This window comes from Ascidiella aspersa, chromosome 3, assembly GCF_963924565.1.
Source record: "Ascidiella aspersa chromosome 3, kaAscAspe10.2, whole genome shotgun sequence".
Lineage (NCBI taxonomy): Eukaryota > Metazoa > Chordata > Ascidiacea > Phlebobranchia > Ascidiidae > Ascidiella > Ascidiella aspersa.
This window is the reverse complement of record NC_139449.1, coordinates 18,328,285-18,352,564: the sequence shown is the minus strand read 5'-3', so window position 1 is coordinate 18,352,564 and position 24,280 is coordinate 18,328,285. Positions and strand designations below refer to the sequence as shown.

The 24,280-nt window shown below is 32.8% G+C and overlaps 2 protein-coding genes across 3 annotated transcripts; one reads left to right on the top strand and one right to left on the bottom strand.

The window, feature by feature from the left end:
• The first annotated feature begins 2,313 nt into the window (after positions 1–2,313).
• On the top strand, positions 2,314–13,068 carry LOC146160534 (terminal nucleotidyltransferase 4B-like). 2 transcript variants are annotated; one of them, XM_083383832.1, is made up of 17 exons: positions 2,314–2,512; positions 3,596–3,684; positions 4,030–4,251; positions 5,063–5,186; positions 5,510–5,556; positions 6,057–6,177; positions 6,561–6,656; positions 6,932–7,072; positions 7,458–7,604; positions 7,748–7,814; positions 8,160–8,286; positions 9,025–9,128; positions 9,262–9,324; positions 9,828–9,907; positions 10,090–10,399; positions 10,480–10,529; positions 10,601–13,068. In XM_083383832.1, exons 1-17 carry the CDS (start codon positions 2,426–2,428, stop codon positions 10,706–10,708), a joined length of 1,983 nt encoding a protein of 660 aa, XP_083239958.1. In that variant the 5' UTR covers positions 2,314–2,425; the 3' UTR covers positions 10,709–13,068. The 2 variants fall into 2 exon arrangements, with proteins under 2 accessions (XP_083239958.1, XP_083239959.1); XM_083383833.1 differs by lacking the exon at positions 10,480–10,529.
• A 2,526-nt stretch (positions 13,069–15,594) lies between these two features.
• On the bottom strand, positions 15,595–23,668 carry LOC146160533 (uncharacterized). The gene is made up of 18 exons (XM_083384387.1): positions 23,529–23,668; positions 23,266–23,436; positions 23,068–23,196; positions 22,815–22,983; positions 22,535–22,747; positions 21,795–22,462; positions 21,447–21,522; positions 21,209–21,368; positions 19,641–19,801; positions 18,147–18,250; positions 17,957–18,064; positions 17,783–17,896; positions 17,593–17,697; positions 17,423–17,533; positions 16,706–16,791; positions 16,602–16,637; positions 16,483–16,522; positions 15,595–16,243 (listed from the first exon to the last, which is right to left on the bottom strand). Exons 1-18 carry the CDS (start codon positions 23,598–23,600, stop codon positions 16,076–16,078), a joined length of 2,691 nt encoding a protein of 896 aa, XP_083240513.1. The 5' UTR covers positions 23,601–23,668; the 3' UTR covers positions 15,595–16,075.
• Between the last annotated feature and the right edge of the window lie 612 nt (positions 23,669–24,280).

Below are 24,280 nucleotides of genomic sequence, written 5' to 3'. Positions count from 1 at the left end.
TCCCATTTATTATAAGAAATATTTCTCTTTAATACGTTTTTGTCTGTTTTCAGGAAATCTATTCAGCCCAAAGACGCCATGCATATTATGGCGTTTTGTGTGAATTAAAAATCTGTAAATCGTGTTTTTTAGAGCGATATGCAAATCTGTTTTATGTGCTTAATGCGCGACTGCCCTGTAAGTTTTGCCAGTTTAAAACAAATAAACAAAAAATAAAATAAAAATCCTGGATTCGCCTCTAGTACGCAGTGACTACTTTTTCATATTGACTACGCTAAGGTATTAAATAAAACGTGAGAAAGGTACGCATAAGATAATGGATGCAGTAGTATGTAGGGTATAAAAATATCGAACGTTACTGACGGGGTTATAAACAAACATAAGGAATGTTTATATTTTGTGTAATATATCTTGTTAAGTTTTTAATTAAAGCTTTTCGGGTTAACGTGTTTGGATACAGCTTACTTTATTTATAAATTTAAAAGACGGTTCAAACAAAGACATCAACCTGAAAAGAACCTGAGCCGGACAATACTAAAAAGTTTAATTCCCTGATTTAGACGCAAATTCACGCTCCCGTTGAACAGGACACAACAGGTTTCATTGGCCGTAAGTCCGACTACAAATAAAGCAAAACAATGCCCTTTTTATGACGTAATTTTGTAGATCATATTTAAAAAGTCTGTTTCGCCCAAAACATTAGGAATCCTTGTCCAAAGTTGCACCAAACATTACTGAAATTTCATTGACACAACTGATTTCGAATGGCCGCCCTTAAACGAAAGGAAAATATCAATATATTTTACATTTTTTTGTTTCAATTGTTCTATTTTTATAAAAATATACGGCTTTTGCACTTTCAAAACAGTATAATTTTACAAATAAGACAAAATAATTTTCCAAATAATGTAGCTATGACAGTATGTAAATAACTTTGTTTGGTTCGAAACAATGTGCATTGTGACGTCCCTCTTGCATTAATAAATAGTAGTTACCCCATCGAGCGCATTTTATGCTTCAAAGTTGCTCGATCTTAATTTCTTTTAAATTTAACCCTTTAATATATATTCGTTGTGTGTTTGGATTGTTCTTTGTTACTTTTTTAGTCTTTTAAAAAAATTCTATTGTGTAAGCTTTATTACGAAAACATTTTTATCTTGTCATGATTAAGTGTTGTATGCCTGCTGCTTGTTTGTACTTAAATCCTAATTTCGATGGGAGAAATGCTTTGCTGTGGATGGTTTTCGCCGGTGTTGCCCAATAAGGCGACATGGTTCATTGCGCTTTGTGCAAATTGGTTGTGGAAAGTTTTACCGCAGTCTAGCTTGGTAGTTTTGTTTTAGGTTTGCAGGTGATGTTGTGTATAATCTAATCCCCCATTCTACGCTAATTGTAATCTTGTTTTTTGCAATTGTTTTCTTAAATTTATTGTCGAAGATCATTACCTTTAAAATCGCATCACAATTTTGTTTTTAAGTAAAAAAAGCAGATTCAGATAATACGTATGATTTAACATGCTAACGATTGTTTTTAACTGTACGTCATAAAAAGTAAGTAAAATTTACAATGCTAAGAAAATATTTAATCGACAACCGTTTGCCTTTAATTAAATATTATATAAATAATATCAAAAATGTCATGTTGACTTTAACCTCTAGATTTTTTTAAATAATTTGAAGCAAGCTGAAGTAAAACAAGTCTATGTTTAAATCTATGATAACTTATATATATATATATGTGTGTATAAAGAGTTAAAAGCAATAATCTAAATTGGAAAGTATGGCAGGTCTCAATGAGATCTTGTGGTTGCACAACTCAAAATATTAAGGGGATCAAGTGCATGACAGATCAAAAACGCTTATGAGATTTTTTGTGCAGCTACTGTTGATAAAACTCATGGGTACACTTGCCATACTTTAAACAGTGAGCAATTCCTTGTTTGCTAACTGCACCAACAAAATCCTCCTAGAAAAATGGTACCGTTTTATAACCATTTTTGCATTTTACAGTTATGCAAAATACATTGTGGATTTTGTTTTATATAATTTATTGATTACCTAACTTACTCCTTTGAATACACCTAACAGTGGTTTGTAATTTGTTTCTAATTATTCTCTTTAATAAATCAAAATGCATCCCCCTGCAAAAGTATGCTTGGAAATATTGCTTTATTTATATTAAAATATTCCAAAAAATTATAAGTGTATGTAGCGGTAGGGAGGAATTTTTCCTATCTAGCAGCGTACACAAAAGCAATTAATGTACAGTTCCATTACCAAGATAGATATATTTTTTAATAGTTGTTATTTTGCAGTAAATAAATTTGCGAAGCAACATTAGGTTTAGTAAATCTCTAGTTTGTGTTATTTAAGAGCTTGGTTTTCCCACCTGCTCTTTTTCCCACCTGTTCCTTCCTTTCCATTGCATGGATCGACTGACTTGGTGCCAAACAGAACGAGTAGGTCTACAACCAGATGTGAACATTTTGAAGACATTTTGGAAGACTATAGAGGTTAGTTACCCCATAACAATATTCTTGCATATAAAAGTTTTATTTAGGCAACAGAAGAAAAATACCTTCAAAGTTTTGTATAATTGTGTAACACTGTCAAATCCAAATATAAATTTTACCCATGAGAATTTAATGAATATACTGTTCCTGTCAGGCATTTCATCAATTATGAATTCATAAAGGTTTAATTTGCCACTTTCTACTACATAAATTATAAAAATACTAAATGACGATTTGGATCGTTATACAAGAATAGGTTTGGGATTATGTGTTTTTAGTTTAAAGATTGATATTGATGCTTCGTCAACTTATTGAACATTATTCAAATGTATATAGCGTGATGTAAGTGTTTTAGTCACTGCTGATTGTAGTTCTAATATGCGCAACCATGGGAATGTGCACCTGGAGGCCTTAGACTAAACGAATCAGTGATGTTCATATACTTTCAATAACATAGTTGAATCAGTTTCCAGAAGAAGTGGCGCATTTCGTACATAACAGAGACATTGCCTATGACAATTCATAGAAATTGTTTTCTGCGGTACACACAGCGCAACATGCCATAGTATTTATAGTACATAAGAGCTGAATAGGTTTGCTTAACACAGACAAAATCATAGAAAATATGAATTAAAGGTAAAAAAAAAATATATATATATATATACAGTTTTTTTACATTTAGGTAGTTAAAATATTTAAAAAATAAGTCAGTGGGACATGAACTGGTGCTAACCTGGATCTGTCTGACGTTCTTTAAAATAATAAACATTTTATATGCCTAGCGCTAGCACTGTCCTTTTCCCCACTAAACAAAGAATTTCGCACATAAGTAACTTTTTTCAGAATGATACAACAAAGCTATTTTGTTACAATTGTTCTGGGAATAAAAAATAATTTTTTTGATGAATTTATTTCGTTTTCTTGATTCTATAGCCAGACGTAGTCTCAAAGTTACCAGCATTCTGCTATACTGAGTGATGCCTAATCTATGGCATAGTTATATTGAAACTGTCGTTATTTAATACTTTGATAGAAAAGTCTGAAGACTTGTTTACTATGTATTTTTATCTTTACTAAATTTAGGGAGTCCGGAATTTGAGTATTGAGTGCAGTTTTTGTCACCCGCCTTTATCCAACATTAACACCAACTTACAAAGCAACCACTACACAAGGTAAGCTAAATTGCAATAATTTTTTTATTCCAAGATTCTAAATTTCATGAAATAAGTTTTTGGTGAGGTTATTTTAATAGGAACTGTTTTATATTTTATCACTAGACTGTCAAAGATGGGATTAATTATTCAATAACAAGAATCTTATTAAAATATGGTTTCTTTGTTGTGATCATATTGCATATATATTTGTCAAAAGCTTGCATCTAAACCAAAATGTGTTTAAATCACTACTTAAGTAATGATAGTTAAATTTTGATGTTTTGTTAGTAATTCCCAATGGAGTCAAAGTTTACAGTAGATGCAGATGTAGATTCTTATCATTGGCATTCTTGTTTTGTGCAGCAACGGGCGCATGCATATGAATGGCAGCACTGCTGAGGATTTTATCCCTCTACGAAATGGTGATGCAAATTCGCATAGAAAGAAATGCTACTACAACTATGATGATGGCTCGTCGTCTCCACCACATGGTGGAAAAAAAAGAAGGGAAAACTCAGTATGTAGGCGAAGCACACAAAGAATTCCACCATGGGCAATGCGCAATTACTGTGCTGGAATGGTTGGGTGAGTAAAAGTTGTTATTCATTTTAATTGTGTGAAAAGTGTTGGTTCATGGAACAATTCAAAAATCTACATTATGTTGGAAAATATAACTTGTTGCTAATAAAAAAATCGTAAACAGTGCAATCTTATAGTTTTGAGAAAAATGCATTTTAATGCTTTTTGTTTTTGTTGACTCCTTTTGTTTTGTTGACAAAACAGAATAATTCTAATATGTAATGTTAAGTACTACACACTAAAAGTAGTCGTATGAGTTCAGTTACTCATTGCCTGTTTAAAGCGTTTATTATTCTATGTTATGTAGTTTTGTCTAGAGTTACAACACTTTTTCATAATTGATTAATTCTGTTTAGAAGAAGTTCCGAAACTTTCCTACCACTCACTTTAAATACTTTTTTTTTAAATCGGGACCGTTCAACTTCCGAAATGCCCAACACGAACAGAATACCACGATATTTCACACTTTTGTTCTGTTTTTCGACAGTTTTACACTTTGCTACGCTCCTAAGTTTGTCTTAAGTGTGGTTAATTTGGTTAGTTCATAAATCGGTGGTAACTCTCTAAAAAAGGAACACAAAATCCCAAAACTGTCGCAATTGGACACATAAAACACTTTTAAGCTCTTTTATAGGAAATAATTGCATCTACTACAATTTTAAGAAATTCATGTCTCTAGAACTAAAGAAGCTAGAGGTACAACACTATTCACACAAGACGCGCAACAATTTCATTAGTACAAAAATCGAATGAAACAATTTTGCCATTTTGGACTTTTTTTTTGTTTTAGCGCCGAAATGTATTTATTCCTTTTTAGACTACATGAAGAAATAGAAGATTTTTACAACTTTATGAGGCCTACAGAAGAAGAGCACAAAATGAGAAACTATGTAATTGATTCTGTAAAGCAAGAAGTTATCAAACTATGGCCTGCTGCAAAGGTGAAAAGTCTTATTTAAACACAGGCAACTATTGCTTGTGTACATATTTACTTGCTTTAGGGTAGTACATGGGTTGGGCTGTTTTACAAAAAACAACTTACACCATTGGTGATAGTTAATTCGTAAACCGCTTTATTTTTGCTTAAATATAGTTTATTTAGCAGCACTATGAGCATGTTGTACTGGTGTAAGTTTTCATTAATGTGTTGCAGGAACCAAAGATTTAATTTTTAAGTTGACGATTCCTTTGTACAGAGATAAGTTATGGTTGTTAAAGTGAAATGTTTACTAACATATTTCTGAATTTTCTTTACTTATTTTAGGTTGATGTTTTTGGAAGCTTCCAAACAAATCTGTATTTGCCCACAAGGTATGTTTGGTTTTGTACAGCGATATAATTTGTTTATTATTGTTTGCATGGATACAAGTGAGTGCCCATACTACAATAATGTCATTGTACAGAATCGCGTGTAGGAGCAAATTTGTTAGGTATTAACATTGTGTCCTTAAATAGAATAAAATTGGATTAGGGCCTTTTCTTTGCATTCACAGTCTTATTGTACTTGACAATTAGTGGCTTATACAAATATTGAGGAGTGTGGTAAGACTTAAGCCTTTTTTAAGTAAGGCTTAAATTGTAATCATTTAATTGGAATTAAAAAAAAAAATATTGCTAAGTTTTTTTATTTTATTTTTTAAATCAAACACAACACTGTTTGCTTATTAGTCAACTGTGTGCAGTATGCCTTAACTTATTACTACGAAGGTAGAAATACAAATATAAACCAAAGAAATACGTTCTTAAACAATTTTACCTTGGTTCATTAATCAAAATCTTGAAAACTTTGACATATACTTTCTATTCATCAGTGATGTTGACATCGTTGTGTTTGGGGAATGGAAAAACCTACCATTGTTCACCCTCAAGCAAGCTCTTGTGGATAATGGCATTGCAGATGAGAGTTCCTGCAAAGTTCTTGATCGAGCGGCTGTAAGCTTACTTTCTCAGTACTGGCAGTACACTAGTGCCTTTTGTATGGCTGATCGCCTGTGTTTAAGGTCCTTAAACTTTCTCTCTAAGCTGTGTGTTTGGTATGAAATATTTACTGATAGGAAATGTTCCCTTAGTTGTGTGGACTTTAGCTATGTAAAATAAAACAAATGCAGTGAATATTATAAATCATTGATTGTTTTCATTGTGAAGTCTTTAAAAAATTCTATTTGCTGTTATTGGTTTTGGTTACAGCATGTTCAAAATTATTTTCATTGTAGATGGATAGATATTTTCTTAATTTTTAAAAATAGTTTTGAGTGCTGCTTTTTATACTTATACAATGTCATGTTTTATAACTGTGCTATTTGGTTTATATTCAGGTGCCCATCATAAAGTTCCAGCATCGGGAAACCATGGTCAAGGTTGACATCAGCTTTAATATGAAGAGTGGAGTACAGAGTGTGGATTGCATTAAGGTTATTACCCTTCTTGTCACCACCTTTGACCTGTGTTAATCATTATGTAGGATAAGTGCTGTGGCCTGTGGTGTTTGTATTAGAAAAACTTTTCTCCTGTAACAATTGTATTTTGTTAGCATTTCTTAGCTGGTCGATTCCTACTTTTATATGTATACCATCTATCTCAAAATTTATACTTTTTTTTATTAGGAAGGAAACAGTCACCAATGTAATATCTAAGATCTGCTATCTAATGAATGCTACACACTCTAAAAATACTATTTGTATTTCAGAGCTTTATTGGGAAATATCCCGTTTTGCCAAAGCTGATATTTGTTCTCAAGCAGTTTTTGTTGATGCGCGAATTGAATGAGGTTTGGACTGGGGGCGTCAGCTCCTATGCACTCATTCTCATGTGTATTAGTTTTTTACAGGTAGGTTAAAACTTAACCTTTATAATTGTATTAGGTGTGTTTGTCAGCGATGTAACAAAGAGTTTTGTTAATTTTGAGAATTAACCGCAAACAATCCACAATGTCCCTTTTTTATACTGATTTAACATGTTTACTTTTCGAACACATACTATTTGTTGTATAAATATGGTCATTACAAAAGGAAGACTTATATTTTTTCGACTTATTTTGAGTGACTAGTCAGTTAACAAAGTAGTCAATCGAGGAAGCAATCAACCTATTTCCGTATGGCTGGCATGTAAACAGTAAACACTGTCATATATTTGCCGGCACAACATAAACTGTAACCCTCTATTTGTTTTGTGCAAATTATTTTACCTCTGTCATGACTGTCATTTGAAATCAGATGCACCCTCGTCAAGACGTGCAAAACCCCGACATCAATCTTGGTGTTCTTTTAATGGAGTTCTTTGAATTGTATGGTCGGCACTTCCATTACCCAATGCTTTGCATTCGAGTAAAAAACGGTGGACAATACATCACCAAGGAACAGGTAAATTATACTTTGGTTTTGTTTAATAGAAATTTTTGTATTGTAAAATATTGTTTACTTGTATAATTTGTTTATAGTTATTGGCTGTCTTTATCTTTGCTAACACCATTCTTTTATTGACACTTTTTGTTGTTATTTCGTAGTTTCAAAAGCAGATGGATGGAGGCGCCACCCCTTCACTGTTGTCAATAGAAGACCCCCTTACACCAGGTAATAACTACACACTTTTATTCAAAAGTACATGTTTACTTAACCTCTACACTGGTCCAATTTCAAAAGCCTGATATTAGTGGTCAAAATACTATACATCACACAACTGAAGCTAAAGGTCCCCAGTTTGTAGCCTTGGACTGCTAACCATTATTTTATTTGCAAGTGCAAATCCTGGGTGTTTTAAACAATCATTATTTGCTTCAGAAAACGCCAAACAGCTAATGACATTCATTCAGAACCAAATTCACCAAGATACCTTTGCTCTTCATGCTAAAAAAGGATTGATTAAAATAAAACATCCTCCTTTGGTGCTTTTTTATAGTTTCTTGTAATATATTGCAGGCAATGATCTTGGACGTGGATCATACAACATCATGCAAGTTAAGCAAGCCTTTGACTTTGCATACCGTTATTTGCACACAAATTTTGTCCAAATAAACTATAATTCCAACAAGTACCAACCGATAAGGTAAGTGTCTTCAACTATAAATGCATTTCTGACTAAACCAGTGATTTTCAACCTTAGTTAAATGTAGAATTAGTGGTATGCAGAAGGTTGTCAGGTATTATATGCGGGTGGCTCATATAGTTTGTGAATAATACAAGTATAACATTATTGTGTCTGCAAAAGGTTATATTTTCTCAAAATAGTATCTTTGGAAACCAGGTGGTAAACAGTGGCAGTAAAAAGCCACTTGGTGGCATGTGACTTAAAATGGTTGGGAACCACTGGTCAACTACACCAAAGGTGTTGTTAGATTTGAGATACCTCTATGGCAATGTTTATACATTCAGTTCAAATAGCACAAATTTATACCTTTTTATTTAAAATTGCAGAAATTTGTTAAATCCTTGGTAATTCTATGTATTTTGTTCATGTTACCTTGCTAATTTTACTTTGCAAGTATTGGGCATATGTTATATAAACAGAAGTGGTCTTGTTTGTGGTTGTGTTGTTGTGAACTTGGCTATTCCTTTATATATGTACAGAAAAATAAAAATACTACTTTTGCTAAAAAGAACAGAAGAGTTTCTTTGAAAAACATTGGTATAGAATTTCTGTCATAGGATAATATGTTACTTTTCTACATGGTTTGAAAATACAACGCATGGAGAAACAACTTATAAAAATTAAAAAAGGAATAATTGCTATTCATTCATTTTCATGAAGCAAAAGTATATTTATTGTTTGTATTGTATTTGATAGCTTTCTGCGTCTGGTGGTTGATGTATCTGAAGACATTATTGAACAGCGCAGGATTGCCCTGGATCGCTGGAGAATGGGCCTTTCAAATCAGATTTTGTTACAAGGTGGAAAATAGTTTAAAATTTATGTACATTGTATGGTATTATTGTATGCTCTGCCATTTATACTGTAATCAGTTTATAGGTTACAAAATCTTATTGAAAACTTGCAATGTAATTCACTTGATATGTTATTTAGCTGACGGCAATGACGTACCCCACCCTGAAAGGTGTTCAACTAGTTCCTCTGCGTGTAGCAGTGGTAAGTGACCTTTTTTATTCACTGCTTTAAAACTATACACATTATTAGCTGAACAATAGTGTAACATAGTTTTCATTAAGATTAATCTAAAGGCATTTAAATCCCTGAAAAGTGTAAAAAGTTTTTGGTGGGTAAACATTCAATTAATTTTAGATATACAGCTTAAAAATACTTATACTAAACTGTGATGGGGTTTTGGTAAGTTAATAAAATTAGTGCACAAACAATCCTTTTATTTAAACAACCAGCTATGGTGCTTTGCCTGAGAATAAAACTTGGGTTGACAATACAACCAGCTAAATGTCAAACATCCTCTGTGAAGCAGAGTATAAAAAAATAAAATGTTGATAATTTTTTTTGGGGTGGAAATATACAATTTATACATATAGCTTTAAATATATATGGCCTCCTGATACCAAGACAAACAAACAGATAAACTGCACGTTTTTTATGTAAATATGTTTTATAGTTGTTGAACATTGCAATGTTTATGTCAATTTCAGTGTCTGGTTCTGATGCAGTGAATGCTTCAACTCCCTCCCTTTCTTCCTCTTCGGAAGATTCCATTTCTTCAGCAGAATCTGTAAGTTAACTGTTGAAAAGTGTCATTAGTAATTATTATCTATTTTTTGTTGATTTCACATTGCACTATTAATTGAGTAGTAGGGCTTATTTTAGACTAAACAAAACCTTTCTGCTTCTGATGTTCTGCTAAGCAATAGATGTACTTCTCCTTTGCGTTAACATTTTCTTCATGCTTAATAGGATTCTGAAGGGAATATAGAGATCGACCCTACTCTCAATCCCTTTCCTCGACGAGCCACGTGCCATGGTCAAGAACCCGCCAACATAATCCCAATTGCCAAGGATACAAGCGGTCAAACGAACATTCCTACAACTACAAACAAAATTAACATTACGAAAGCCCACAAAAGCACAAACAGTCTCAACCAAAGTGGTGCCCACCAAGAAATTTTTCGCCCCAAGTCTGCGCCAGAATTTGGTATGTCAAAGAGAGGCAGAGGCTCAGAAAGCAAAATATATGAGAGGTCATCATCAAAGCATTTATCACAAGGTAGGGAATATAGTTTTATAAAGATCCACATAGTGGCTATTTTGGTATGTCGTTTAGTATTGTTATGTTTTATTTTATAGAGCGTGAAGTCTCGCACAAAACGAACTTTAAAGGTTCTGATAAAAAACAGGTAAATAATGTTGTCAGCATAAATATTGACTTTACAACTGAAATATTTACAATGTTTTGTGTGTTTTACAGAACTCCAAAAAATCTCCCGTGACATCGACAAAAAACCCAAACAATCGCAAACAACCCTTTTCATTTCAATCCCAAACGTCAAGGCAGCAAAAAAACACAGTCAGATAGTACTTCCTTGATATTGATGGCACTTTGTCCAGTGTTACAAAGACAAACTTTTCTATGGTATTGACCTATACTAAAGGTGTTGTTCAAGAACTTGTGCTCCAACCCTCTGTGAAACTTTCAGCATGAGAGATGCCATTGCGCAGCTTTTATGCTTTGTAGCCTTTTTCATATTTTTTTTTCTCCTTTTATTACTTATTTCCTTTTTTGGCGTGTGCCATGAAACAGAGCTGGTACTGTAACAAAACCAGCCTAAACAGCAATACCAAAATAATATTTGCACCTTAACACCACTACATCTGCCAGCTGTTTGTTTGTTTGTTAGTTGTGATTGGATCCTTTTCTGGATTATTCAACCTGTCGTCAGGAGTAAGGGGAGTTTCGCAGTTTTACGCATCTGTGCCAATATTAAATTTGCAAAGGAAAAACGCTATTTGTAAAGGTGTTGGAGTATTGTGGTTTGTTATCAAACAATCGTTTTATTGAAAATGGAATTAAAACTACAAATACGAAGTAACTCATTGATGCATAGTGCAAACATTGGTTAGATTTGAAAATTGTGAAAATAGTATGACTTGCTGGTTGTGGCGGTGGGAACGTCATTTCAATCTCACCCAACAATACGACTTTACTGTAATATTTAAACAGCCAGTTAGCAGAAGTATGTTTTTGTTTTTGGTCACTGAACTCTGATGCTGTTCAACATTCATATGTGATCTGTCTATTTTCTAATTTACTGCAGCATAGCACTACCTAAACCTGACAAATATTTGTGTTTCAATGCATATATAGAACTACGATTTCTGAAAATATTATACGTTTTTTTTAAAGTAAAAAACATAAAATAATTTGGTGGATACAGTGGCAACTTGTTTTTTTACAGCGCAATTTAAATCATGCTGTGCTTACTACATATGCTGCATGACTTTTGAATTTCAACAAAGCTTCACTATATGGACTTGTTTGTTCGTTTTCTATTTGTATTTTGGGTGTAACAATAACCGAGTATCTGCATCGCTCCAAAGATGATTATCTGCAAAGTTAGCGAATATAGCGTGATTTAAATAGTTGTTGTGGCACAACGGATTCCCTTACATGTCGTTAGCAATGCTAAATTGCACTTGTAAGAATCGTATTCCCCATAATAATTCAATATGCTAATGCCTATCACGGTATCTGCTTATCACTGTCCCCTTACGATTTGATGTTAATTGAAATCCATTTACTTTAATTTAATAGGATACCTGATCCGTCCATTCAACCTGTTGACGTATGAACTATAATTGCATATCGGGCTACCGGTATGCTTTGTAGTAAAGTAGCAACAAGCCAAATTTAGCACGTTTATGGTGTGTTTGGGATTGTTAGTTGTGTAGGTCCTATGTTTTGACAATAAACTATTTTATTTTTTCTCAGATAACTCTTAGTAATTGTGCTCACTGATCTTGAGCCAAATCCTTAATGCTAAAAAACATTTTTCTATGAATTTTGACAGCGTTTATTTGGTTGGGTCATTATGAATATGGTAAACTAATACTTTTTAAGAGTATCAATTGAAGTTGTCTAAATTGTGTACAATGTTGACTTGACAATTGATTCTTTAACACTTGTTGTTTATGTTTGTTATGAACAGTACCGTTGGTGTATTTGCCAGTTTGTTTTTTTGTTCATATTTTCACAGGTGATGTGCTGTTCGCAAAATATGGGCTTACTATGCCCTTAATTCACAAATTTATCGTGATGTGGCTTGTAAAGCAAGTGGTTATTTTTTTCTGATCTTTTTAATATGTTTAGTCATTAACGTCAAAACTGCTTTGTTGCAAAGAACTTGATATTTGTTTGTATTTCCATATTTTATTTCTGTTTTGGTTTTGGGACTTGCAGTTTTATGAAATAGTTTTTGATTTGTCTTAGCGCTGCAAGGTTTGTTTTGCTGCACAAAATGTACTGATCCTATGTCTGTAACCGCAATATTTTAAGTATATTTGTATTAGATGGTGAAACAAAAAGTGACAAATTTATTGCCAGCGTACATATATATTAAAGCAATTTCATTTGAATCATTCATTACATCCACAGTCTTCTGGTTGACAATGTTTATGCAAAGTGCATACGGTCTGTTGTTTGTTCTTTCTTTCGGGGTGCCTTTTTTCTCTGCCGATTTTACCATTTTGTGTGTTTGCGCGTGTGCTTGCTGGGTTAAAATGTTTGACACCTTTCGGTGTATTAAGGTATGTATGCCAATCTACCCATTTTCTCTGCACATTCTGCCATTCTGTTCACACCCCCTTTTTCGCTGTTGTGTTGTATATGCTCCACATGCTATTGTTCGTTCGAAAAATTTGCAAAAAAGTTCAAAATACAATTGAGAAAAACAAATGTGGAGTGTTTTTCGCAAGTTTTGCAACAACATTAGAAACCTTTTTTGTTGTTTAAGCGTAAACAGTAGTTTCGCTGGAGACGCTGAAGTTTATAGTACGGTAAACTGAAGTTGGATGATAGGTTTCGTTGGACTTTCGAGTTGATGCTTTGTGATTTTAATAGTTGAATCATAGGCCTTCGTGTCTTAAATCATTACATAATTGTTCAAGCCACATAAAGTTCTATTGATCACAGCTTTTTAAACTTTTATTATAAACACGAATATGTTTCAACTGACGACTTACTCGAAAGTCTCTGGCTTCGCAGTCCGTGCCCCGTGCGTGCTTGTTCAAATGTATATATTGCACAATCATAGAGAGTTAGTTAACGATTTCTATTAGTTCATTTGCAAATATACCACCATGATCATGTTAGTTAAGCCTATGAAAGACCGATCAAATATTATCGAATTGGTTGTATATTTGTTACGAAAAAGCAATTCAAACGAGGTAAAGATTTTGTTAGACCAAAAAGCAAGGCTGCGGAGTCGGAGTTGGACTCAGGACTAGACGAAGTCGGTTTGTTTTGCTGGATTCGAACTCGGAACTTCAGTAAGATTAACCGAATATACCAAGTCCGACGTACGCATAAGCACTACCAAATTTTGAAACTAACAAGGCCGCAAACTATAAATTGCGGTGATATAGAATATTGCCGAACCTGTTTAAACCATGCATTGTGAGTGGATGACTTATGTTATAAGACACCCTTGTATATGAGTGGATTGCTGAATATCCACCTCAATTTGGTTATGTAATGGGTGTAGTACAAGCTGTAGAGTCGGAGCCGAAAACATGACAGGACAAATCGCACATTTTGCCGGACTCGGGTTCTATTTCTTGGCCGAAGTCGGACTCGGGTTGTTTTTACCCGACTCAGCAGCCCTGCCAGAAAGTATTATTGCTGTGGAGTATGTATGGTGGCAGTAGCGGATTCGCAATTTTGATTAAGCGTTATAAAAATTATTACAAAAATATACGAGACGTCATAAAACGTTAAAAAACTTGTTGTTCGGTCGAACTCGTGCACAAAAGTGCAACTTATAGATTTAAATGAGGTCAAGGAGTTGGCTGCAAAGCGCATGGGCGATTTTTTTTATTTAAATTGATAAAACGGTACAAACATGCAAAAACATTATATGTAAATTGGCGTCCGTAAAATGTTACATAAAATTTAACACATCCACCTGATGTTTGGGATAGGATTTCAGATATTCACTTTGTTTAAAGTTGCGATTTACCCAGGACCATGTTTATTTGTTTGTTCGTCATTTTCTTGACCTCGCTATATTGCGAGCTGAGGTTATCAGCTATCATTTCGTTTGAAAGAAATTTAAACTTTAACAGTTGAAAATCCCTAATTTAGCAAACATCGGAATAACATTTAGTTGATCCTTCAACAAACCATGTCTCTAAAAAGTCGTATCTGCTAGAATTATAATACAATTTGGTCGCATTGCATTTCGTTTTCTATTGTTGCTTGTGCATAGCTCGCCTTATTACACGGTATCCTGGAGAGTAGGCTATCTCAAGCTAAACCCCAAGTTGTTTTCGTTAAATTTGATAGGCGCTTAAGAAAACCAGTGTCCTGTTTTGCGATAATACCAAGGGCTCACAGGAAAAATTAGGCAGCCTAAATTTACATCCTACTAATTACAAACAGGGAAGACGCAAAATGGTGTAATTTATTTTTTAACCAAGCTGCATGGCAAAACTTTTTACGAATCCAGAAAACCACCGCGTCATGTCTAAGATAAAGTGTCAAAATACCTTTCAACGTGTTCTGCACATAGCCACGACACGTAGGCTACTTCCAACGGAAGTTCAATTGGCGTGCCAAAATACGAAGTTACCGGTACTTTGCATTAACTTTTATACGTTTGAGAGAAGCTGTTTCAGCGAAGTGAATCTATTTTAAAACGACAAATTGTGGTTATATTTTCTAATTACAACAAATTAGCCATCGCTATTTTAAGCTGACAGTTACTTGACAAAACATCTATCTATAACAATTTAAATATATTTACCTATAACGATGTCGTAGGCCAACAATGTAACATTTAAAAAGAAAAAAATGAATTTTCTGTACAAAAATGCATTCACCACTAACAAAGTACGGTCTGTACTTTTACACTGTTTCAACAAAACAGTAAGCAAGTGATAATTTAGCATTAATTTACTTTTAGAAAAGCAATAAATACTTTTTTATGCCGTGGGCTAAATAAGTTTACCGCGCGGGACGCATCTGGCCTACGGATCATAGTTTGGTGGCCGCTGCTTTAGCAAAAACGGGTAGGCCTACCTTCCGTTGATATCACTCCATTCCCGGAGTCCAAAATGCGGTTTAACGCAAAACATGGTTGAAATGAACACGTATATTAGGTCCACGCCGACAATGACAACACCTTGTATCGGCTCTGATCCAATAACATCACATTTACCTTACCACAAGTTAGTCTACGCACCCCAGACGTTTCGTTGCGTTTTAATATAATGATGTACACTAGTAAACACATTTCAAGTTCTACTATTTAAATGATACAAGCACATAAAATACATAAGCTATGGAACAACACGAAACTACAATGAAATCAGTGGAAAAATAAGATAAACAACCATCTATAGCAAAAACATTTAAAATTAAAAAAACGAGATAACAGTACATGTCTGAAAGAAAATGAACCTGTATTATCATTGATCTGATTTTATAATTTTCTTGTTTAGAATGAATGTTCAAATATTATTTGACTAGGAAAATACTTGTTGATAGCAGCAACGCAAAATTATGATTGATATGCCTTACTTGTTTGCATATGAAAAACAACATAAAACTTAACTTCCATACACATTTAGTAATGTATGTAAAACATTTATTACTTGGCAAGTACAGTTTATATTTTAAAGTGAACACATAACATTTTGTTAAACAAGATAGACAGTAACAACAATATCAACTGCTAGGAGCCAAAACATGTTTTCCAGCGTGCTTTGGTAAATGTGTCTTAGTGCTTCTAGCTACCTTTGTTTGTTTTTCTCCATCTAAGCATTTTTCTTTCCTTGGTTGCAGCTTATTACTTTTGGGGTTGCTTTTCCAGAGGTAAGAAATTTTGCTTTTTACCTGGTATGAATAATAAAAAATACAATATCTGAACTCTTTAGAAACAAAATTAATGACTTAAAATTTGTAAGTGGGAGAGTATCTCGAACACCCCGGTAATTCATAAAATGCATATTCAAGCAATCAAATTGTATATTTTTTTGAATTTAGAAGTGTTTTAGTGAGTACATTATCAACAATATTTTAAAACATATGTGTTACTGTTAAGTTAAAGTTTTTTCTGTATGCAAAGCTTTTACCTCTTTAGAACCAGAATTTTGTAAAGATGTTTTTTGGGGTCTGCAAACAAACAAAATAATACTAAAAGTGAAAGAATGTATAAATAAAAAACAAGTTTGTTATGGTTATTTTCACATACCGCTCTTTTTCTTGAATTGCAGAGTTTCTAGTTGACCTGTATATAAGAGAGAAACAATTGTATAACAAATTGTTCATATTTAAGTGAAAATACAACTGTCCTACCTTTTAGTTTGTTGTTTGCGTTGCAGTGATTTTAAAGTGGCTGATGATAAGCGTTGTGTCTTACTGTTGGTACTATGAGCTTCCGTCTGAAAAACACACCAATCTAAGCTTACATTAAGTTCCACGAAGAGTGATTAAGATCAATATATATTGTCATAGATTAGGTGAGGTAAACTTATACTTCTGATTAGGTATGTAAAAAAATTGGATTGGAGCCTTTACATGTTGCCAAGTGGTAGTATCGGTACACAGTCTATACTAGGGTGGTATCGGTGCTGATCCGATACATACATTAAATATAGGAATTTCAGCCATGATTTGGTCAACACAGCGATTTTATAAACTAAATTTATCAAAAATAGTAGGTTAACAATTTGTAGTCAATAAACTTAACAACGCTGAAACTAATTTTGGTCTAATAACCTAAAAAATACCTTAAATTTATTTCAATTTGATTAATTTGCTCAGTAAATATGACATTCGGTATCTGATCAGGTTGTGATGCATTTTTTGGCTAAATTGATTTGTCAAGTATTGGATATTCCTACTTCTCATATTATAAAACTTTTACACATGTATTTTATCACTATAACAAAAGTATATTTATAAATCTGATCTAGCACTTCTAAATCCATTAGGCATATCCAGCACAAAGCATATATTGATGGCGCACTTAACACACAATAGAATGTTAACTGGCCAACTTTAGGGAACAACCTTTTTTATATGATGTAACTCAAACTTGCGAGAATTTGCAATGATGTCCATTCTATCTTGGAGGGTTGTACGAAAGAATGTGTCATGGAATTCAAAAAGTGATGCTTGCAACTAAAAATAAATGCATGTTGTTTTTTGAACATCTTAATTTCAATAATAGCAAAATTTACCTGTAAAAACAGTCTGTCAAGCAAGGTGGCGTCCTGTATTGTATCCATATTGCTGTCTGAAGCTATTTCTTCACTTTTAATAGCAAGGATGGCTCTACTTGAATCCTGTTCAACAAAAACAATATTAAGACCAGCATAATTCACTGCAAATATATAATTCTGCAATAGTGTGGAATATGCATTATCTTACCCTAATGGTTTGCATTATAGTCTGAACAGGCCTGGATCCCAGAAGCTGTCGTGTTAAATAGCCTTTGACAAGAGCTGACAGTTTACACCATCTTGTATGTGCTTTTGCATCATCCTAAGAGATAATATATTCTGTTGTATTTCAGTTTTGCCTAAACAATAAAAAATTATTTACTGTTCTGTCGTTGTTTGAAGCATTGTGTTCTGGCATGCCATTCTTCAATATTTTGCTTCCATTAAAGTATAGTGGTTTTTCAAGATTAGGATTTTGCTGCAGAAGTTTCTATAAAAAAACATTGTTATAGTTTGTTCTGAGACATCAGATAACTGTTATAAAAAGTATTGTATTTAATGTAAAAATTAACCTGTTGTAATGCTAACAATTGCTGCTCATGTATTTTCTGTAATTCCAACATTTCTGTTTTGTGGTGCTCCTCTAACACTTTACAATATTCCACTTGACTTTGACCTAAAAATTAAAAACAATTTGCAGATTTAAAATGTAATATAAAACAAACATCTGTTTTATAATTTCTAGTATAAACAAAGTTAATGAAGTGTTAGTGAAATCATAAAGCCTTTGAATTGTTTGACATTTTTAAGTTTGTCCCTATGTCACCTGAGAGTGACAAGACGATGTAAGGAACAACATTAACTATTTGCACATTAATCTTCTTTATAGCTATAAAAGAAGAAATGACATCTTTATTATTTCAAGGTGTTGATTTACAATGCTGAATAATGGACCTAACTGATTTCTTAAACACCTGTTTTTGTTCAATTTTATACTATATGAAGAAATTATATGCTCCAGATGTATATAACTACAATATACGGTTTTGGGGTTTTATTTTCTGAATACCATTTTGTTAAGTGGCCCCATTGTCGTTTAAACCTGCATTGTAAGGGGATAATTAAAAGTTTTTGCATAGCTGGAAACTTTTTAGTAGAATCACAAAAATCGCACAATTAGACGATGGAGTCAATATAAAAGTCAAAACTTGTACAACTTTACAAAATTTAATATTACAAATTTTCTTTGCTTTTTAGCTGCCTTTAATGTGTAGCCATTTTTTGATGTTTTTAGTTTATTTTTGTAAGGTTGCGAAAAATGTTAAACTGTTAAAAATACACTGTGACGCTCAGTTGTTTAATACGATAAAAAAACCTAATAATCCAAAGCGAGCTTCAAAATCATAGGAACAGTTAAGGTATTACAGTCACTCAATCTTTATGTTAATACTAAAACTAAAACTAGTTTTTAAATACTCTGACTTTATCAGCAAGTCAATACTTACTGACTTTATCAGCAAGAAGTTATTTAAAAGCCATATAAATTGGGTATTCTACATACTTATTGTGTGAAAAGTTTACCGTTTAGCGCAAAAGGTTGTTACCAACTTTGGTTACTATACATTTGTCGCCTGGCTTGTAGCTTTATTGGAATAACCGGTATGCACTTGGTTTAGTATAAATAAGGTTTATAAATAAGAAAGTTAAAAAGGCTTAAAGGTTAGAAAAGCCCTACTATTCTAAAGGTTGGTGAACACCTAATCCTGAACACCTAATCAATTTACAGTGAATTCCATTTTTCTGAGCTAATTTTTGTTTTTATTACTGTTTCCTGTGCATAAGCAATTTTGTAGTCTTGGACTTTTTAAACCATGGTCTCTTGTAAAAAAACGACTGATTAAATAAACCTTTTTTTATTCTCAATATTTGGTAGTTTGTATAATTTGCATTGTTTCATACCTTATATTACCGTAAAAAAAACAAATTTATTTTTTTGGCCTCTCAATTTGTATGAAACGATAAATATAGAAATAACTGGTAACCAAAGAAGTTCTACACATATATACCATTGAATTGTCCAATTTCCTTCTTTTTAGTCCTAGGTTGCGACACTGAGCTTTCCTCGGAGTCAGAAGGCATTTCCAGTCGTCTTTTTACATCTCGAGCAAAAAAACTACTTTCTGTCTCAGTTGTTTCAGAACTGGTTTCGTCACCAACAGAGAATATCCTAAGATAAGCAAATTTTTAGAGTTAAACAGGCAATGTCAAAGAACATTTTTGATGCTCAACTGAACAAAAGTTATAAATATGTTGTTTTTCAAAAAGTTACCACAGCATAAACTAGAAAAGTTGATTGATGATTTACAAATCGTTGATGTAGTAAAACATTATTGTTTAAAAAATCGCAATAATATTCAAATTAATAACTACTACCAAAAAAATGTTAAAAATATTTTTTACAAAGCTGACATTCAAACTTAAAAGTACCTTTTCCCCTATTTAAAATAAATTGACATAAATCCATTTATGCTTCCCAAACTCTTTAGTGTAATAGACCCTTTTGATGGTTTGGCTGAGAGGTATGGACCCCTTTCTGAAACCAGTTAAACTGCAGGGGCATATCTAAGTTTTTGTTTTCAGGGGTCATGAAAATTCTCAAGTTTGATGTCACTAAATTATGTCATGACATGTCATTAAGCAAGAACCATTAGGAGAGCTCCTGTTGTCAATTAAACTTGCGCAAAAATATTCAAATAAAATGGAGCGTGAAGTTTGGAACAACTAACAAAACTTTTAATTTAGAACCAGGCGTTAAGCATTAGGCATACAACAACGATTAGCAAATTGCTCGATATAATGTCATTTATCAAGATGATTATGCCAAATTACTAAGTTCTTTGGGCCATTGACCCAACAGCTGTATGGCTGCACAAATGACCAAAATCTACATTTTTGAGATTTAAATACAGCCAAGCAGACCTTTGTTTATATTTAAAAATCAGTCAATAACATTAACAAAAAAGCATTTATATAGATTAAGTATGTAAAACTTTATTAGGGAACACCACTGTATGATAATGCATCAAAAAGACAGATGAAAAGATACTTGAAAGTAAAATAAGATTGTTGTTAAACTAAGCAGGATTTTTTCTAGAGGGCAAAAACTTGAAAAACAAGGTCTTGTTTTTGTAAAACAGCTTAAATTCAAGTTAAGCCGTTTTCAACAATAGCAAGTCAAGTCACATGCCTTAAACCAGGGATGACAAACCTTTTAGCAGATTGGGCCGCATTGCCACTTTAGAAATTTTGACTGGCCGCAAAACCTATTAAATTAAAGGAGTGACATGATAAGCTATGTCATATCGTGACGTCATAAAAAAACTTAACCTATGAACACCCGCTCTTCGAGTGTGAACTCGTGTACAAATATGCAAGAAGAATTTTGCAAACTAAACAATTGGACAATTTATTTTTCTATGATGCATTGATGTTAGGCAAGCAAAGCCCATTGGCCCACAAAATATCTCTGTGGACTCATGACATCCATGAATCCCTACTTAAGAGCCATTGATAGAAACAAACAAATGGGAATAAATTTAATTCAAAGGGAAAAAACAACAACAGTGCAACATACGTGTGTTCAGCTCTAGAGCTAACAAGCAGTGGTGATGGGGCGTCGATTGAATAAGAATTTGATCTTGTTCTTCCTGCAAAAACTTTTCCAGAATTGATTTCACATACAGATTTAATTGAGGTGGTTAAAGTATTACCTTCTGATAAAGATTTATCCGACACTGCAACAAATGTTCAATCAGTAAGTTTTTCAACATCAATATATTATATGTTTAAGTGAAATTTTACAAGGTTGTTACCATTTGTCTTATCAGTGATGTTGTTTACAATGGCCATTTGATTGTCAAAATGGCAGTCATCATTATTTCCAAAGCTCTAAAAAACATAGTTATTAAAAAGAGCTAAGTTTTAAATTGGTGCAGTTGTATGTAATTACTTGAATTTGTGCAAAACTATTCAAGCAAATATATAGTGATTTTGTTAAATTAATAACATCACACAGAACTAATTTAGAAAATATAATTTTGATACAGTAACGTCTAAAACTGTCATATTATAAAAAATATATCATATAGATATAGTGTATTAGTATAAGGAACTGCAAAACATTTGTCCAACGTGATCTAAAATATATATATGTTAATTACCTCGGTCGATTCTAGGGCATGTTGATATGAAGTGATCAAAGATAATGTTTCAGGTGAAATTGCTGATGACAAACCTGAGGTTTCAGTTGCAATACTAACTGTGGCAGGTGATGAAATCGATGTTATAGAATGACTCAAAGTAGAACTTGCTTTTTCAATTGTTCGACTTTCAAGAGCTGTTTCGAAAGTGTTACAACTTAATTGATTTTCAATTATATCAAGTGCCTTATTTATATGGGTTGTGGTATTATTTGAATCATTTGATGAAAGGATTTCCGCGCATGAACTTTCTTTTGTTGAATTGATTGTGACTTCAGGTAATGGCAATTGAGAAATTCGTTTTGACAAACAATCATCGTTGTATTGAAGTGTTGAAGTTTTCAAATGGCTTTCAGATTCAACCAATGAAGCTGTTTGAAATGAAGCATAAGCTGTCAATTCACTTCGTACTTCTTCCAAAATAGAGTCTACAAGAATTGAAGCTGCCATGTCTGTATCAGAGTTATCACTTGGACTAGCAACACCCTTGGTTGAATTATCAGGTGAATAAAATGTTCCTGGAGTTACAATTGAAGAGCTTTCTTGGTCACTCTTTGGAACAACTGTTGCTAGAGTGTTTTCAGCCCATGCATTTTCAGTTGTTGAAGATGTAGAAGAAGATACAACATCTAATACAAAAATATACTAAATAAAGAAATCATATCCTGGGTTTGCATCATGTTTGGATTACAATTACTTACCACTACATTTGGTTATTTCTGGTTTATTGCTTTCCTGTTTTGTAAATGTATCATTTAAGCTTGAGTTGATTGACTTTTGTAAAAGATTCTGCAAGCTGCGTTTGTATGCATCTGTTTGAAAACTACTATCAGAACAACTACTAGAATCACCAGGATTTATAACATCTACTTCTTCGTGTCCATGTTCTACAATTTCTGTTGTCAGGTCACTTTCTGAAAATTAAAAAAATATTTAAACACAGTTTAAACAATTTAAAAGCATAATGCTTGGGTAGTTTACCATTCTTGTCTTGCTGTGAACTTTCAAATGTAGAAACACTTTGCTCTAAGGTAGAAATATTTTCTTCATGCAATAATTTATTAATGGGGTTTTCACAGGCAGCATTATTTGGAAAAGAAATTTTGGGAGAACTTTTCCTGCTCTCTGGTGACAGCGAAGAATCAGATTGCTTAGAAGAAAAAAAAACATTAACAAAACCAAAAATATGAGAGTTATATGCCAAACTCAATAGACAGTAGTATACTAGACATACATCAATAGAAGACAAAATGGCTTCAACTCTTTTTATCAGTGTTCCTCGCAAGTTCTTTTTCTTTTTTTGTTCTTGTTTAATTGCTTGTTGTTTATGGAATTGCATTTCTGTTCGCAATGTTCCACAAAGCTGTTAAACATAGCATTTGAAACAAACACTGTACAACATAAAAAATATTTTGCCATAAAATTTTCCTACCAAAGGTGGTAAGATTGAGCGTTTATAAAAAACAATTTCGGATTTGTTTAAAGAACTTCTCGGAGAGTGGCAGCCACATGATGATTCAGATATCCAACTAGAATTGCTACTTGATGAGCCATGACTTCGATTAAGTGTATGACTTCGATTAAGTGTACCTCCGCCTAGGTCCTATAGAAATAAAACACAAAATGCGTTATACAAAACTCTGACAATGTTCTAATGTTACTTCTGATATCAAAAAATAACAAAAAAACTTTTACCGGTAGTTGGTCGGGTATTGAACCGATTGGAGGTGGCATAAGCAGTTGATCCAAAATCTTTTCAATATCCATGGTTAACGATGGTCATAATTTAAATGTAATACATCTATCTTAATAACAGCTTTCTATATAACGTAACATTGCATCTATTTTTTTAAATTGTTATGGAAAAAAAACATATCTCTGCTCATTTAAATTATGTTGCTAGACGCCATATACTAATGGTATAGAGATATGCTGAAATGAAAATGTTTCGATATGCTAAGAAATTAAGAATAAAATAATTATATTTCTGCTCTAAGTTTATTTTACTGGATTCTTGCAGACATAACAGAAAATTGCAGTAGTTATTCGATGTTTTAAACTTACAAATTTGTTCAGACCATACAAACCTACTATACTGTTGTTTTCCCAAAATTTCGATTTATGATTTCGCGCAACTGCCTGCAGTCAACCGTTTTTTACGAACGGTGAATGACGTCGCAAGTTTTGTTTATTTTGCGCATAAATGGTTTAAAAACGAACACACTGGAACAGAACAATTTGGTATTCGTTTTTTATAGCTGAAGTTAACAAAAAAAATTGATGACCATAATTAAAAGAAATAGAAGGACTAAATATAATATTGTCGTTTGTAAATTAGGTGAATCACGTGATTAAACGGAATTTAGTTCTACATCACTGAATTCGTTAATCAACAAACTTTTTTTTTTTGAACCTTACATAGCGGATATCATTTTTAAATGTACAGT